The sequence below is a fragment of the Canis lupus genome, chromosome 10 (assembly GCF_048164855.1).
Source record: "Canis lupus baileyi chromosome 10, mCanLup2.hap1, whole genome shotgun sequence".
In the NCBI taxonomy this organism is placed as follows: Eukaryota; Metazoa; Chordata; class Mammalia; order Carnivora; family Canidae; genus Canis; species Canis lupus.
Window position 1 is genome coordinate 2,981,528 of NC_132847.1, and position 16,917 is coordinate 2,998,444.

At 45.5% G+C, this 16,917-nt stretch overlaps 1 protein-coding gene and 1 long non-coding RNA gene across 7 annotated transcripts in view; one reads left to right on the forward strand and one right to left on the reverse strand.

Moving 5' to 3' along the window:
* RUFY1 (RUN and FYVE domain containing 1) overlaps window positions 1-16,659 on the reverse strand; it is a 64,688-nt gene extending 48,029 nt beyond the window's left edge. Inside the window, exons 1-5 of one of the 6 annotated variants that reach the window (XM_072840478.1) lie at window positions 16,351-16,383; window positions 15,962-16,040; window positions 6,492-6,665; window positions 5,036-5,153; window positions 1,276-1,377 (exon numbers count right to left, since the gene is read on the reverse strand). In XM_072840478.1, coding sequence (XP_072696579.1) covers window positions 1,276-1,377; window positions 5,036-5,153; window positions 6,492-6,651 — 380 coding nt within the window. In that variant the 5' untranslated portion in view covers window positions 6,652-6,665; window positions 15,962-16,040; window positions 16,351-16,383. Of the gene's footprint in view, window positions 1-1,275; window positions 1,378-5,035; window positions 5,154-6,491; window positions 6,666-6,835; window positions 7,008-15,961; window positions 16,294-16,350 lie in introns of those variants that run through there. The other 5 variants (XR_012037629.1, XM_072840474.1, XM_072840477.1 and 2 more) reach the window with 5 other exon arrangements.
* Window positions 7,110-8,765, forward strand: LOC140641115 (uncharacterized). The gene is made up of 2 exons (XR_012037630.1): window positions 7,110-7,301; window positions 8,490-8,765. It is a non-coding gene; the product is annotated as an uncharacterized lncRNA (long non-coding RNA).
* Window positions 16,660-16,917: the final 258 nt, after the last annotated feature.

The window sequence follows — 16,917 nt, forward strand, 5'->3', positions numbered from 1 at the left end:
TACTACTGCTCCAGGTCACCAATGATGTGCTTGTTTACCCATTGTATATGTGTGTGTGTGACTGCTGAGAAACTCGGTGTCTTAAGGGTTAGTTCATCAGGTTATGAGGATGTAAGGTGCAGCATAGGGAATATAGTCAATGGTACTAGCATAACTTTGTATGGTGACAGCTGGTAACTATGCAACACAACATAACAGCGTAGACTTGTGGAATCACTCTGTTGTATTCCTGATGCTAACATAACATTAGATATTGACTACACTTCAATTAAAAAAAGAATTAGTTCACTAGAACACAATCTGTACCTCAAAGTTACTCAGTGTGATTGTACTCAAAGCACAAGTACACAAAGTATTTGAAATCTGTATTTATCATGCAAAGATACATTCAACAATAAGCTGTGACTTGAAAATGATGAAAAATTTTGAGTGGCAAGCCGTATGTAAAAGATATTTTTGACTCAATCACACAAAAAAATGAACTCTAGAAAGATTCCTCCCTTACAAATCCTCATATTCTCAAAAAAATCCCTTTTAGGAGGATTATTTTTGCTTATATATATTTATTAGTATCAAAAATGAATTAATCATAAATTCCAGGGACAGCCAATTAGTCATTACTGATGCTGAGAGAAAATTTTACAAAATGGATACGGAATCCTAAAATAGGTACTATTATAGGTATGTTCCCTTACAAAAAAAGCAGGCTTTTATACTTTAAAATTGTCCACTGCATCTAGTTTTGTTTTTTGTTTTTTTTTATAAAGTTTTTTTGTTTTTTATTTATTTATGATAGTCACACACAGAGAGAGAGAGAGAGAGAGGCAGAGACATAGGCAGAGGGAGAAGCAGGCTCCATGCACCGGGAGCCCGACGTGGGATTCGATCCCGGGTCTCCAGGATCGCGCCCTGGGCCAAAGGCAGGCGCTAAACCGCTGCGCCACCCAGGGATCCCTGCATCTAGTTTTAAAGTCATTTGTCCCCCATGTCATCAACAAATCCAATATGTACATTTTGTTGAAGCTTAATCGAGTAGGCTGTCAATTACTGAAATGATTTTTCAAAATGAAAATATGAAACTTCATTCATAACTTTCAGATAGCCATGCTTGAAAATGAAACTCTTTAAAAACTAAGCCATAGGATGCTCACGATGAACAGTAATTCGAGTAAAAGCTGTGTATGCTGTACACTCGTTTTAATTCAAAACAGTCTCCAGAACTATGTTCTAAATATTTACAAAGCAAAAGACAAACAAAGATGGGAGGTAAAATACCTTAAGAGATGTTTATTGTCTATGAGCACTTTCAGATAATCTGCCAGTTTCTTTTGCATGAGTGCAAGATACAGCCAGGCTCTGCCTCTTCCCACAGCTGTCCTGGAATTTAGAGAATTGAACTGTTAAGGCATAACACCAAAACCCCTCAAACCCCTCGGTTATCTAAAGAGATACACATATCCCAGCATGTACACGTGTATTAACGCAGGGACACCATAAGAATAGCAGCTTTGGGGCCTGGGTGGAGCACAGTCTGGGAAGGCCCAGAAAACCACTTTCTGAAAACCTCTGGGTATGGTTTGAATTTTGTATCATGGACATGTATTTTTGGTTGGTTGGTTGGTTTTGACAAGAGAAAAAAAAAAAACTCTTAAGCCACAAAGAAATCTGATTTCTGGAACAAACACAATTAGATAAAACTTTGCATGTATTCATAAAATTTCACAGGAGGCCAGCAACAATCTGGTTAGGTCTGTATAATGGATAAACATTTCTTTAAAAAATTAGTACGTAGGGGATCCCTGGGTGGTTCAGTGGTTTGGTGCCTGCCTTTGGCCCAGGGTGCGATCTTGGAGTCCCGGGATCAAGTCCCGTGTCGGGCTTCCGGCATGGAGCCTGCTTCTCCCTCCTCCTATGTCTCTGCCTCTCTCTCTCTCTCTGTCTGTCTCTATTATAAAAAAAAAAAAAAAATTAATACGTAAAACAGTGTTGAACCCTCACATTTCTTTTTTTTTTTTTTCACATTTCTAGGCATTAGCTCAAAGATGCAGTTTTATTTTTAGTTGTAAAATACACAAAATATAAAATTTGCCTTTCCTTTTTTTTTTTTTTTAAGGTTTTATTCATTATTCAAGACACACACACACAGAGAAGCAGAAACACAGGTGGAGGGAAAAGCAGGCTCCTTGCAGGGAGCCCAATGTGGGACTCCATCCAGGACCCTGGGATCATGACCTGAGCCAAAGGTGGGTGCTCAACCACTGAGCCACTCAGGTGCCCCTAAAATTTACCTTTTCATTTGTACCCTTCATTAGTACATTCACGCTGTTGTGCAACCAATCTTAGAGATAATTTTGCAAAGGCACACATCAAGAGAAAACAAAAAACTTCCCAACTGTAGAACTAACAGTGCTTGAGGAAAGAAAGACTATTCTAAGCAGAATGAGTGTATTTAGTATCTTCATCAAAGGGAGCTGTGGGGGTTGAGGGCTTCAGAGCCAGGCGCATCTAATCCAACTCCATCAATACAAAAGGCTTTGAAGCCCCTCCTCCCCCAAACAAATGAGGTTAAACCAGAGTAAAAAGGAAAGGAAATAAAGTAGAAAAAAGAAAGATGCTGAAAGTTGGCACCATGTGGCGAATGGATGCAGACACTTGCAGCATGCCAGCCATGTAAATCGGCAGCATGCCTTGAGCTGGCGATTTGATGGGGTTATCAAAATCCTACGTCTAGTAATGTGTACTAAGGAAATAATTTAGGATGCACATAAAAATGTATGTGTGGCAATGGTCTGCACACTCTTTGGATAATGAAAAACTGAAGACAAGCAGAAAGCCCAAATGGCAGTTAAAACAAATGAGCTATATAAATGAATGCCACGCAGGCACCTCAAAACTGATGTTGTGGGGCGCCTGGGTGGCTCAGTGGGTTAAGCATCTGCTTTCGGCTCAGGTCATGATCCTGGGGTCCTGGGATCAAGCCCCACATCAGGCTCCCTGCGCAGTTGGGAGCCTGCTTTACCCTCTCCCCGTGCCTCCTTTGCCCCATGCTCTCTCTCAAATAAATAAAAACCTTAAAATAACAACAAAAAAACTGACTTGAAAACAATGAAAAATTTGGGGTCATGGGGTCATACTGCAAAAGATATTTTCATTTCAATTAGGGGGACTAAATGCCAGACTAGAGATTCCTCTCAGGATGCAAAATGCATCCTGCAAGTTTCAAACAACCCTTCCACCCCAAAAAACACTAGTCATAACCTCCAAAATAATGTCAAAATTTCAGAAGGTTACTATTTAATGAAAGAGTGAAAGAAATACCTCTCTCACAGAGGCTACTCCTCTGGAGGCCTCGAGAAGGGAACTACTGTACATTTCCTTTTTGGCGACAGGGGAGGATTTCCATACCTAAGCCTATCACTTGTGCACAGCCACAGAGCAATAAAGGGAACAGAGATAGTGGGGTTTAGTGGACAGTAAGCTCTTTGTTAGCATAAGACTTTGAAAATGCCTCCCATGCATAACTGGAAACAGAGGTCTGAGGGTAGGAGAGCCAGCCCAGGTCTGCTCCAATCTGGACACGCCGGAACTCCATCTCCACTGCTTCACTCATGAGGGGGGTGAGCTGGTCAGAAGGGTTGGGCAGCAGGACCACAGAAGGAACTGCTGAAACAAAGTAGACTTGGGGAGCTCCTGAGAGGTCAACAAATACGTATATGAATGTTGTCATGGTGCAAAAGGCTTTTGCCTTCTGTGGTACAGGCCCGAGGGCTTAACTACGGACAGGCACAGAGGTTCAATTTCATCAAGGAGACTGCACAGGGCTCCGTAGCAATGGAGGTCAGTGGGATTTAGAGGATTCGAGTCCCACGGAGCTGTGTTCCCTTCCTGGCTCCACCATTCCCTTGCCAAGGGACCTTGGGCAGTTTACTTAGCTGCTCAGTGTCAGTTTCTGAACTTATCAGTGGGGATGCCAACGGCTTTCCTGGAGACTGTTGTATGGGTTTAAATGAGATCCTACAATGTCCTTAACGCAATGCCTGGCACACGGCAGGCTCTTTGTAAATGCTATATTACTATCTGAAGATGGAACAGGATGGCTCTACAGGAGAAGCATCAGAGGCTGGACAGCGGTGTCCCCCTCTGGGAGACTGAAGAATGCTCTTCTGCATGGGCCCAAGGATCTCTACTTCCCCCTCTAAATGCAGATTTCATGATGACGCCTTGTTTGTAGTCTATCTGTTTTTTTCATTTTTGAACCTATGCATGGGGATCCCAAGGGCAAACCCAGACATGGCAAATGATTTGTCAGTCTCAGTTTTTCACAAATGTCCCATGTCTCATAATCTAAAATCCGGCCTGAATTATATTATTCAGAAAACTGCCCAGATGCATCCAAAGCATGGATTCCAAGGGCATAATGATGACCTCTTTTACTCTTGTAATTGCTCCTCAGGTGACAACATCTTTCCTTTTTTTCTTTTTTTAAAGATTTTATTTATTCATGAGAGACACATACAGAGAGACAAAGACACAGGCAGAGGGAGAAGGAGGCTCCCTGCAGGGAGCCTGATGTGGTACTTGATCCCAGGACCCCTGAATCATGACCCAAGCCAAAGGCAATTGTTCAACCACTGAGTCACCTAGGTGCCCCCCCCCCCTTTTTTAAAAATAATCTTTATGATCAACATGGGACTTGAACTCATGATCCTGAGATCAAGAGTCAAGTGCTCTACGGACTAAGCCAGCCGGGTGCCCCACACTTTTTCAAACTATACAACCTCATTTGACATACAGGAATTGCTGTCCCCATTTTAAAGATAAGGAAACTGAGGCTCAGGGAGGGGCAAATCTTGACTCAAAATCCTGAGGATAATGAGCAGCAGAGCTGGGACTGAAGTTTAAGTGGAATATGATGGCTCATGTTACAATTTGTTCTAAATCAGAAAAAGTTTTTATCAGCAAGGAATTGAGAAATTGGTAAATACGAGGGAGTTTTTATTAAACATTAATTCAGTGTTAACTACTTCTCACTCACTTTAATTCTGGCAGATTTCTGACACTAGTGGCTATATCTGCTGCTTCTGGACAAAGTTTCTCCACCAGCTCCAAAGGACCAAAGAAAGATTTATTTTGGCCAATAAAACTCTTCTTAACTAAAAGGGAAAACAAAAGTGTTATTCATAAGAACAGGTTGTAAAAATGTCCTCAGGCACCCACAGTCTCTCCCAAAAGCCAAATGGACAATTCACAGCTCTACTGCTAATTCTGAGTTAGTCCTGGGGACTCAAAGAAGTCAAGTTAACAAATGACCTCTCCTTTCTCTGGTGACAGGGTTTCTGTGATATCCTGACTATATCCTCTTACTCCAATGAAATAAAACAAGTATATATGTAAACTTATACAGCTTGTAGAAATCCTTCCCCTTTCTAACTCCTACCTGATACCAACATCAGTGCTGGATTTCATATCAGCACCACCATCTCTCATCTGAACTGCTGCCAATAACCTAGTGGGTCTCCATGCTCCTAATATAGCCACTCCCTCCCTTCACAATCTCTTCACAACGTGGAAGTTCTTTTAAAAATGTAAGTCAGGTCAGTTTTCCTTTGCTTAAAATCCTGCAGACATATACTTAGAATAAAATTTAACTCCTCACATGACCTATAATGGCTTATATGATCCAGCCTTTCCCCGCCTGGCCAACTGGTTTCCCTGACCTCATCTCTTTCCACTTTCCCCAGAACCCACTGGCATCTTCCTCAAACCAAGCTTGGTCTCACCCAGAACTTCTGCCCACCTGTTTCTCCCCACCCCTGCAAGGTATGCTCTTGCCCCAAATCTCTGCACAGCTCTTTCTCCTTTAGGTCTCAGCTCATAGTTCACCGACCCCACCCTGCCCGCCCCAGCAAGACCTCCCCTCTCACTATAGCCAAAACCCTTGCTGCTTCCTTGGATGTGTAGCATTTTGTAATTAAGTGTGTTTCTGGGTTTATTGTCTGTCTGGTCCCTTAGAACTGTGCTGTCTGCGAGAGTCAGTGACCACATGTGCTCCTGAGCACCTGAAATGTAGCCAGTGCAATTGCCATGAGCTATGAAACAACACATGGTAGGTTTTTAAGCCTTAGTAGAATGAAGTAGAATTTAAAATATCTCATCAATAAGGCTTTTAAATACGGCTTCAGTGTCAAAATCATAATATTTTGGATATACTGGGGCAATAAAATGTGCTCTTAAATTAATGTCAGCTGTTTCTTTTTATTTATTTATCGTTTAACGTGGCTACCAGAACGCTAAATATTGTACATGCCGCTTGCCTGGCATTTCCCCTCGGACGGTGCGGCTCTCATCGTCGGATCTGGCGAGCGGGCACCCCGCCTGTTTTGCACCCTGCTGTCATCCCAGCATCCAGAACAATACCCAGCACTGATGAATACGTGCCGAGCAAACAGCTGGCCCCAACTACCCGACTCCGAACGCCCTCTCAGGCTCACCTTTCAGCCCGTGTTTGAGGCAGTGCTCCATCACTACAAAGAACTGCTGCAAGGGGGCATGGTCTGCATCCAAACTGCGGCCCAGGCTCAGGGCAGACTGGAGCAGGACTTTGACGCTGAGTTTCATCATGTGCATCAAGTTGGTACGCTCCTCCATCATCTGGCACCTGGAAGCTGTTGGGGCAGAAATCAGGACAGCCTCGTTAATGGACTGAGGGTGGTCCGCGGTGAGGAGGTCGGTCAGGACCGGCCGTGGGGGGAAGGGAGGGTAGGGGGGGGCAGGCGATCTGTCCGCAGCGCGGACGTGAGGCTGGACGGATAACTGGGCTTCGCCGCCAACCCGCCTCTGATTCCTGGAGGTCACGGCTGCACCTGGGCACCTGGGCCGCTCTCCGGCCAGTCTCTGGGGACCTCTCCCAGGCGGCTCCGCGCGTTGCTAAGGCGACAGCCCTACTAAGACCCACCGCGATTGGCACTTCACCAGCATTTCATTTTCGACCAATGGAAGGCGCCAAACTCCAGAAAGCCCGCCCCAAGCTAGAGGGCGAGCTGGGGAGCAAGCGTTCCGCCGCTGGACATCCCGATTGGACGCGCCCAGCTGGAGGCCACGCCCACGAAGCTCCCGGGCGCCATCTTGCATTCTCCGCCCGGGAGCTTCTCCGCCCGGGAGCCTCGTGGGCGTGGCCTCCAGCTGGGCGCGTCCGCTGCGGGTCCCCGGAGCCCGTTGACTCCGACGGTGTCAACTCAAGTGCTTCCAAGGAAGCCTCTGCGCCTGAGCCACAGTGGAAAACAGTTTTACGCTTTTTTTTGGTATGTCAAACCGCTAGAAAAGAACTCAGCTACGTTTCCACTTCAACTCCCATTACTGTTGCTTTGCTTTGAGAGTAAAAAAAAGTTTGTGAGCTATCGGTATCAGACCCTCCACGCTGTGCACGAGTCCTGGCGGGAGAAGGACCCCAAGTCCTCCGCACCCCATCCTGACGCGGGGGTAGGGCTGGAGTCGCGTCCTGCCAGCGGGCACCTGTCTACTGAGGTTAAATAGCTTTCCATGTTTACTGTCTGCCAGGACTCTGAAAACAGCACGGGAAACCTTTTAACTTTCTTGCTCAATTGTCCTTTGAACTATATACTCTGTATAAAGTAACATTGATAGGAATCCTTTGCTGATAGCTGTTTGCCTTCATTATCATTAATATAAACCTAAAGATAGGGGCACCTGGGTGGCTCAGTGGTTGAGCATATGCCTCCTGCTCAGGTCGCGATCCAGAGGTCCTGGGATCCAGTCCTCCATCGGGCTCCCTGCAAGAAAAGTTCTCCCTCTGCCTATGTCTCTCTGCCTCTGTGTCTTTCATGAATAAATAAAATCTTAAGAACAACAACAAACAACAAAAAAGTCCATATAGATAAAAGAGTGCACACATAGATAGCTACATCAAAGAGAGCCATATGATCGTGAATTTATAATAAAGGTATTAAGTAAGTAAATATTATTGAGACTTCCAACAGCCTGGGACTAAAAATTCTAAAGTCTCTCAAAACACCCACGAAAGACAGCTGCTGGGAAAGAGAAATCGGTCTAAACGTTTCAACAGAGAAAAATGGGTTGATTAAATGGGTGGGGGTGGTGTAATTATTTTAAATTTTGAAAGAATCCTATGTATTCCATTTATAAATTCCAAGTGTTAATGGACTGGTTAATTGGCAAAGAAAAAAATTGTAAAGCCTCATTAAGAGGAGGGTGAAACCCTGAGTAGGCCAATAAACATAGAAGCAGTTTGTAAAGATTACTGAAGAAGACACCACGCCAGATCTGTAAACCAGAGCTATGCTCATCAGAACAGGGATGTGCCGAGCGCCAGGCAAGCCCAGATGTTTGAAGGAGATCCTTTCTGCCCCTCAAGTTCACAGCTCTACAGGTTAGCCCCATGTGAAAGAGGGCTTCCTTCACTTCCACTCTGACCTCAGTCTATACTTTCTAATTGATTAAATTCTTTCCAGCCTCTCACCTGCAGCAAAAGACTGTGGGCAAGGCACCCCCTGATGGGAACCCAAACTACCCCCTCAAGCAATAAGGACTACTCCAAGCCAGCCAGACCCCATGTGACTGAGCCCAAGACAAGGATCAACCCGACCTGACCACTCGCCCACACCCACTGTCCTTTGTCCCACATTTTTCTTATATAAATCTACAGTATTTTCAGCACTTTGTAGACCACCTTTGAGACGCTACCCCACCGTCTTCCCGGTATTGTCACACTGCAATAAATTCTTTTCCCGTTTCACCACCACTCGTTTCTCTATTATTGGATTTTACCAGCAGCCAGGGGCTGAACCTCGTCTTGTTTGGGACCCCCAGAGCCAGGATGCTCTTGCACTCCAGTCCTGGCAGCCTGGTTATAGATTCACTCCCTATCCCACATCTTCCTTCTGATGCATCTGAAGAGGGAGCAGAAGGCAAGCTGAGGACGGAGCACTAACTGACACACCGCATCCCTCCCACCCCAGGTGGGATATCTGTGATATTCCCCAGGCACTCCTGGCGGCCCTAAATTTAAGGGAAGTGAAAAACGGTTATGGTTAACTGATAAAGATCACAGTCCTGCAGGACATGAGTCTCCATCGGTTTGCCAATGCCTTAGTGATTTAAAAGGAAAAAGCATCCTGCTACCAATAGCCTAACTTCCAGAGACACATAGTCTCAATTTCCTGGAGCCCTAACACCACCCTCCCCTCCACAAAGATGTAGGAAACCAAGGCAAAAGGGAATGCAAATAAAATTAAATTTCCCTATAACCTGCACCCATTAACCAATACTTGAAAGAGTTTGACACGCCTCCAGGAAGCTCCCAACCGTCTAACACTAAAGCTTTCCTAGAGGGAAAAGCAACCTTAGTTTGACAATAGCAAGGCCTCTGGTATCCGGAGTCGTCTTTAGCATATGAAGTCCCTTTGGACACCTTTTTCCTTACCTCCCCCAATTCCCAAGAATATAATCAACCATTCTTCATAAACCCCAGTGCAGCAGCCCTTTCTGCCCATGGGTCCTGTCCCATTAAAAAAAGAAAAAAGTCCCCTTTTTGCACCAAAGACGTCTCAAGAATTCTTTCTCAGGGCACCTGGGTGGCTCAGTGGTTGAGGGTCTGCCTTTGGCTCAGGGTATGATCTGGGGGTCCTGGGATAGAGTCCTGCATCCGGCTCCCTGCAGGGAGCCTGCTTCTCTCTGTTTCTCATAAATAAATAAATAAATAAATAAATAAATAAATAAAAAAAAAAAAAAAAAAATCTTTAAAAATTCTTTCTTGACCATGGACCTCACCAACAACACTACTCAAAACTATATCACATGGATCTGGGGTCCAGAGAGTCACAACACCAAGTGGAAGTGAAGCCTCCTTCAAGTGACCCAAACAAAACATGAAGAGCATCCAATCTCTCACTGCTTTATTGTACTCATTTAAGAAAACCTGGTCTTGGAGTGGATGGTCTCTAGTTGTTGTTTTAAAGATTTTATTTATTCATGAGACACACACACACACACACACACACACACACACACACAGAAGCAGAGACACAGGCAGAGGGAGAAGCAGGCTCCATGCAGGGAGCCCGATGTGGGACTTGATCCTGGGACTCCAGGACCACGCCCCGGGCCGAAGGCAGGTGCTAAACTGCTGAGCCACCCAGGGATCCCCTGGTCTCTAGTTTTCTGCGGCTAGCCTGAATTTAGAAGGTTAAAAAAATTTTCCCCATGCATACACGTAATTATTCTCAGCCAGTCTCAATACTCCTAGGATGTACCATTAACTTGATGAACATGTTCCATAAATTAGATGGAAAACTGTAGGCCCAAACTGTAGCTCCATGTTTTTGAAGAAAATGGATTTGAAGTACACACAAACTAAGTCTTTTTGTCAAAAAATATCATATCGGCAAAGGCGTAATGAAATAAGCAACACTCAGGAGTCTCCAACCATTTGGAGTGCTCTGGATTAAATAAGGTAACCAAGTGAAAGAATTACAAGTATAATTTTCTTTTGATAATTTTCTTTTGATAAGGCATCTCTTTTAAAAGATTTTTAAGAGAAAATTTCTATTGGTCATCCTATCATATATCTCAGGAAAAAAATGTAAATAAATTAAAATTCAATAAACTTTTCTTGTGACTAAAGTTCTCAGTGTATAAAATATTTTTCTTATGGCATGAATAACCATTAAAATAATAAGAAATGATGGGTGCCTGGGTGGCTCAGTGGCATAAGCATCTGCCTTCAACTCAGCTCTTGATCCCGGGGTCCTGGGATTGAGTCACACATTAGGCTCTCTGCTCAGAGAGGAGTCTGCTTCTTCTTCTGCTCCTCCCCCTGCTCATGCTATCTCTCTCTCTCTTGCTCTCTCCCTCTCAAATAAAATAAATAATAAAATTTTTAAAAACATATGGAAGTGGAATTCAAGTTCAAGGAATAAAAGGGAAAATATACAGTTTTCAGGGGCACCTGGCTGGCTCAATTGGTAGAGCGTGCATGATTCTTGCTTGATCTTGGGGTTGTGAGTTTCAGCCCCATGCTGCACTCAGTAGAGATTACTTAAAAATAAAAATCTGTAAATAAAATGTAAAGTTTTCAAATAACTTGTCATTTATTTTTAAGATGGATGGTAGTACTTATCAAATCATTTAGATATTTACATACCACTTAAAGAATGATGTAGCACTTTTATTTTAAAAAGTTAATATTTAAAAAAATAAATAAAAAAAATAAAAAGCTAATATTTTCAATTAGCCAGAAAATATGAACTTTAAAATCATGATGAAGAATTTTACATGTCAACCTTAAAAGCTGAAGATTTTTTTTAGGGGCTCATATGAGCAAAAAACATGAAGGCTAGTGTTTCAGGTGATCAGAACTGGGTGGCAGTGGCTCCTATTGATGAGGAAAGATGTTGGGGTGCGGGACCGATGGCCAAGAAAGAATTCCTGAGACGTCTTTGGTGGAAAAAGGTGGTTTTAAAAAAGCACAGGGACAGGATTTGTGGGCAGAAAGAGCTGCACTGGGGTCATGAGGAGTGGCCCATTATATGCTCTCAAGTTGGAACGGGGTTAGGGATAGCCTAAGTTTCTAAGGAATTTTGGAAGCAAGGTCTCCAGGACCTTGAGGGGGCTAGCTATTGTTGGGGAAAGGTCATTTATTACCTTCTAATAAACCGTAAGTCGTAAGACCCTTCAGATATATTTCGGTGGACCATATGCTTGGGGGATGACTGCCAACATGGGTCTTGGGAGAGTAGAGACAAAGGAAGCCTGGCTCAAGTTTCCGAAGTAATTTTTATTTGTTAAAATAGACTTACAAGACTCCGGGGTTTGGGCTAAGATTACCTTTTGCCCTTGGCAAAGTGTTAACTAACACAAGGCAGCTGAGTCCCTAGAGGAATGTCACTCTGCTTGTTTCAAGGACTTGTCAGCAGGCTGTAGGCTGTAAGGAAATTTAATTAATTAATTAATTAATTAATTAATTAATTAATTTTTTGCCTTTGTTCCCCACATCACTATCACCATTCCTGGGTACGTGGCTGTGTTCTGCAGCCATCCTATCCATCCCTCTGCTTTATGACTCACCTGTTCCCATCAGTGCTCCATTTAGAGAGCTATGGAAAATGTGAAGTGTATCTTTAAGCCATTCCATCTCTCAGTTTTACTGGTTTTGTGACTTTGGTCAAGCTAGTCACCTCTTAAGGCTTCATTAATAATAGTCAGCACAACACACAGAATGATACCAAGTTCTATACTTCCTGAATTGCCAAATAAATAGTCTGCTCAGGGATCTGGATCTTGACTGTTGTGCAGGAGCCAGGCTGGGAACAGAATCGAGTGCTGCTGAGGGAGGATGAGGTGGAGGGGACCGGGGCCCCATAGATACCCAGGGAGCAACCCAGCTGAGCACCACCCTCCAGCAGGAGAAATGCTGGTCAACAGTGTCGGATGCAGAGTTTTCAGAAGCTGGACATCTGGGTTTTTAGGTAGTCTGCTCATTGGCTAACATTTTGTTTTGTTTTGTTTAAATGCTTTTATACTGTGCAGCATATAAAATGCAACTACCAGACACAGAGAACTCATAGGGCTGCCAGCTTGTCACCTTTGGTATAGAGAGAGAGTAGGCACGATGTCTGGTGGGCAGTACAGGTTTTTTTTTTATTGTTGTTGTTGTTGTTGGGCTTTACATTATAGATTCTTTATAAATTTGAGTTTTAGTTTTGGGTAGCCCTAGGGTGTCTTGGAGAATCTTACAATACAGTACAGTGTTCCTCTCTACTGACAAGGAAGAAAACCTTAATGCTTTCCCAACTGTCAGGAATTTCCACTCATTATCTCAAGGGCTAGCTGGATTTCAGCAGCATGACATGGAAAATGTTACTGGGCTTCTCCACTGGCTGGGGAGGGTCACTTAGACACACCTGTTACACTTAGACACATGGAAAATAAAATTTCCCACGGACGAGAACAGAGAAAGGCATAATCATACATACCACCTGTCTGACGCAAATACATATCTAAGTAATTATAGAAGAAAAGAGCACCCATGCGCAAGCATTGTGCTGGTCATGTTAACTCTTAGGAACAAGCAGGCTTTGCAACCACTCTCTGAAAGCTCTGATAGGATTGGGGACAGTTTCTGTGCAGGAGGACATACTCTACACTGATATTTTGTATGGTGTGATTTCTTTTTGTCAACCACGGAGTACAGGATCACAGTGGCACGCTGCGCTAACAGGGCCCATGGGGGATAACGTTTTAAAACAACTATTCAGGGCAGCCCCGGTGGTGCAGCGGTTTAGCGCCGCCTGCAGCCCAGGGTGTGATCCTGGGGACCCTGGATCGAGTCCCACGTTGGGCTCTCTGCATGGAGCCTGCTTCTCCCTCTGCCTGTGTCTCTGCCTCTCTCTCTCTGTGTCTCTATGAATAAATAAATAAAATCTTTTTTAAAAAAATAAAATAACTATTCAAAGCGTTCTACACTAATCCACATCAGTTTCCTTTAACCTCCATCACCAATGGATTTTTATCTGGCAAGAGCGCTGCTCACATTTAATCTCTGCTCCTTCACTGCTCTTCTGAAAAATCTCTGTCCTCACTGCTTGTGTATGTGGATCAGTGGAAAAGAGATGAATGAGCTGGCCCTGGCCTGGCCGTGGCTGAAGTGGTGGCCACTGTTTTCTCCTGACCTGCTTTTCTGAAGCCTCCTTCAGAGCCTGCTGCCCCCCATCCCTATTCCTATACTACTTGATGGCTTCAAATTCTAGTTACCTCTGCACTGGCCACACAGCCCAGCAGTTCCCCACACTGCCACCCTGGGTAAGCCATGTTCATTCACCATTTGTGCCAAATCCGAGGGTAGTTATTCCTTTAATGTTATCCTTACATTTAAAATAATCCCTATGGTATATGGCATTCTGCTTATATAGGCATTGAGGCACTGAATGTCATGATTAAGCACAGGCTCGAGAAACAGCCTGGCTCAAGCCCTGGCTCTGCTACTTTGAAGTAACTTGGTCAAATTACTTCTCTTTAATTTGGTTTCTGGGCAGCCCCGGTGGTGCAGCGGAGGCCCGGGATCGAGTCCCACATCAGGCTCCCTGCATGGAGCCTGCTTTTCCCTCTGTCTGTGTCTCTGCCTCTCTCTCTCTGTGTCTATGAGTAAATTAAAAAAAAAAATCTTTAAAAAAATTGGTTTCCCTCTTTATAAAATGGGGCTAAGCACATGGGCTGGCACATAGGCTGGCTCCGTGGGTGGAGGTATGGAAGTTCCCTCTCCCCTTTTAAAGGCCCTAGGGGATTGCCACTTCCTGCAGAGATGAAGTCTGTATCTGGTTGGGTTGGCAAGGGGCCACCCAGCCAAGCCCTGAGATTCAGAGGGCACAACCCCAACCCTCCCTGGGCTAGCAGTGGCCATGGAGCAGGGGCTAGGGTGGGCAGGCAGAAGCCCCAGGGCAGCTGCAGCAGGTACCCCTCCCGGTCTGTGGAAGGTGGGCCCATACACCAGCTGGCTCCAAGGCCCCTCAGGGCTCCTCTGTCCCAGTAGGTTTCACTTACAAAACACACATTTGAAGATAATAAGAATTTAAAGTGTAGGGCACCTCACCCAGTACCTGGGTGATCACATTGGCCAAACCATGCATTGATGCGCACCCAGAAGTCAGTCCTGCTATCACCTGAGGTTATTTTGAGGGTTAAAGGAATATAACGTAGGTACAGATCTAAGACTAATAATACCTGGCACCTAGTAAGCATGAAACAAATGATACAAATGTTGGCTGCTACTTTTAGCGCCACTATAAATTGAAATCAAGTATTTTCCAAATACATGTGTTCAACTGATATTTATTATTATTCTGTGCCAGGTGCTATTCTAGGTACTGGCACATGTCATATATCAGTGGATGACTAACATTTATTATTTGCTTTTGCTCCATGATCTCAGAAGCCTCCAGAACGCCTCATGCCTTGACTTTTGGAAATCACTGAAAACCACTGGAGGCAATGGCTGGTTCACAATCAAACACCCACAGGTGTGTGCAAAGGCAGTGGGAACTAGATTCCTGTGTGAACAGCCGCCTTCATTACCTTCTGCACCTCTTTGCCACTGCCAGAATCTCAAAACAAGTCCGTTTGTAAACTTTCCTCTACTCATTACTTTCCCAACCACTGAAATTCTCAGGATTCACTATGCTGGTTCAGTGATGACTTCTAAACAGCAAATTTACCCGTGGGGAGGAGGGAATCAAGAAACCTCGATGGCACATTATGATTCTTAGCACTACCGACTTCCCTCTATTTATTTTAAATTTTATTTAAATTCAATTTGCCAATATATAGTATAAAACCCAGCGCTCATCCCATCAAGTGCCCTCCTCAGTGGTTTCTTTTTTACTTTTATTTTTATTTATTTCAATTTTAAATTCGATTTGCCAACATATAACACCCGACTTTCTTCAACTCTGCCCCACAGCACTTTCTATGAAGACGGAACTGAAATTTTAATTTCCATTTAATGTTTTAAAAAAGATTTTATTTATTCATGAGACACAGAGTGAGGCAGAGACACAGGCAGAGGGAGGAGCAGGCTCCCTGTGGGGGCAGCCCTATGTGGGACTCGATCCCAGGACCCCGGGATCACGCCCTGATCCGAAGGCAGATGCCCAACCCTGAGCCACCCAGGCGTCCCTTAATTTAACATTTAAGCATTGCTTACGTGTGGCTATTCTGTGGGTGAGCACAGCTCTTCATATCTGGCTTTTAAAAGGCTTTCCAGTTCACACTCAAAATCATCATTTAGTATTTCCATTATTTCCATTCTTCTAACATGCTGAAAGTCTATCCCCGATAACAAGGGCTGAAAAGGAGAAGAGCTCCCCGGGGAACCCAAAAGTCCCCATTGCACAGTCTGGGCATCAGACTGCTAGCTGGCTACACGGCTCACCTGGAACCACCGCCTCCTGACTTCCACGTCGGAGCGCGCATCTCGAGGTTCACCGCCCAGAGCGGAACTGGAGACTCAGCTCCTCAGTTTTTAAAAAATGAATACAGACAACGTAAGCTTTAACTCGTGCATTTTCTTATCCAGCACCGAGGGTCAGGATGTTGCCTGGTGCGGTAGCGGGGCCGCCGGATCTCCGGGCACCCAAACCTCTCTTGACCTCTCTTGGCTCGGCTCGCACAGCGTAAAGCACACGTGTAGCAGGTTGGTTCTGCAGAACTCGTCTGACAGGCTTCGGAGCCTCGACGCCCTCGCCAGCCCGGCTCCCCACCCGCTCAGCGGGCGCGCGCGGCCCCCCGCCCCTCGACCCCCGCCGCCCCGCCCCGGCCTACCTGCGCGCGCTCCGCTGGCGGCGCCGCCGTCCCCGCCGCCGTCCGCGCCGCCCAGCGCTGCGGCCGCACGCAGCGCGACGCCGCAGCTCGCCGACAGGTTGCCCGTGGCCTTCCGCGCCAGGGTCAGGATGGGCGCCGACCAGCCCTCCGACCCCGCCTGAGGCTTCGCCGCGCTCCGCAGTTCGCCGGGGCTAGGCAGCTGGCTGCGGTCCACGATCTCGAACTCTTCTCCGGGTTCCGGCCTCGGTTCCCGCCCCGCCAGGGAGCCGTCTTCCCCTTCGGCCATCTTGGCCGCGTCACGTGGCCCCGGCGGGCGGAGGACTGGGCGCGGGCGGGCGCGCGGGGGGGCGGCGGTCTCCGTCCGGGCGGGCAGGGATTTTTTTTTTTCCATCTTCGCGAAGTTCTCCTTCCTCTTCATCACCCTCCTTCTCTCCTTCCTTTAACCTTAAAAAAGTTCAGGAAAGTACAAATCATAACCTAAAAAGCAGCACCCATATTCCTGGCAGTTGAGAGGACTTGGGTCCTGCCCCCTCCCCTGGCTCGGAACACAGCCCGAGGGCTTTGGTG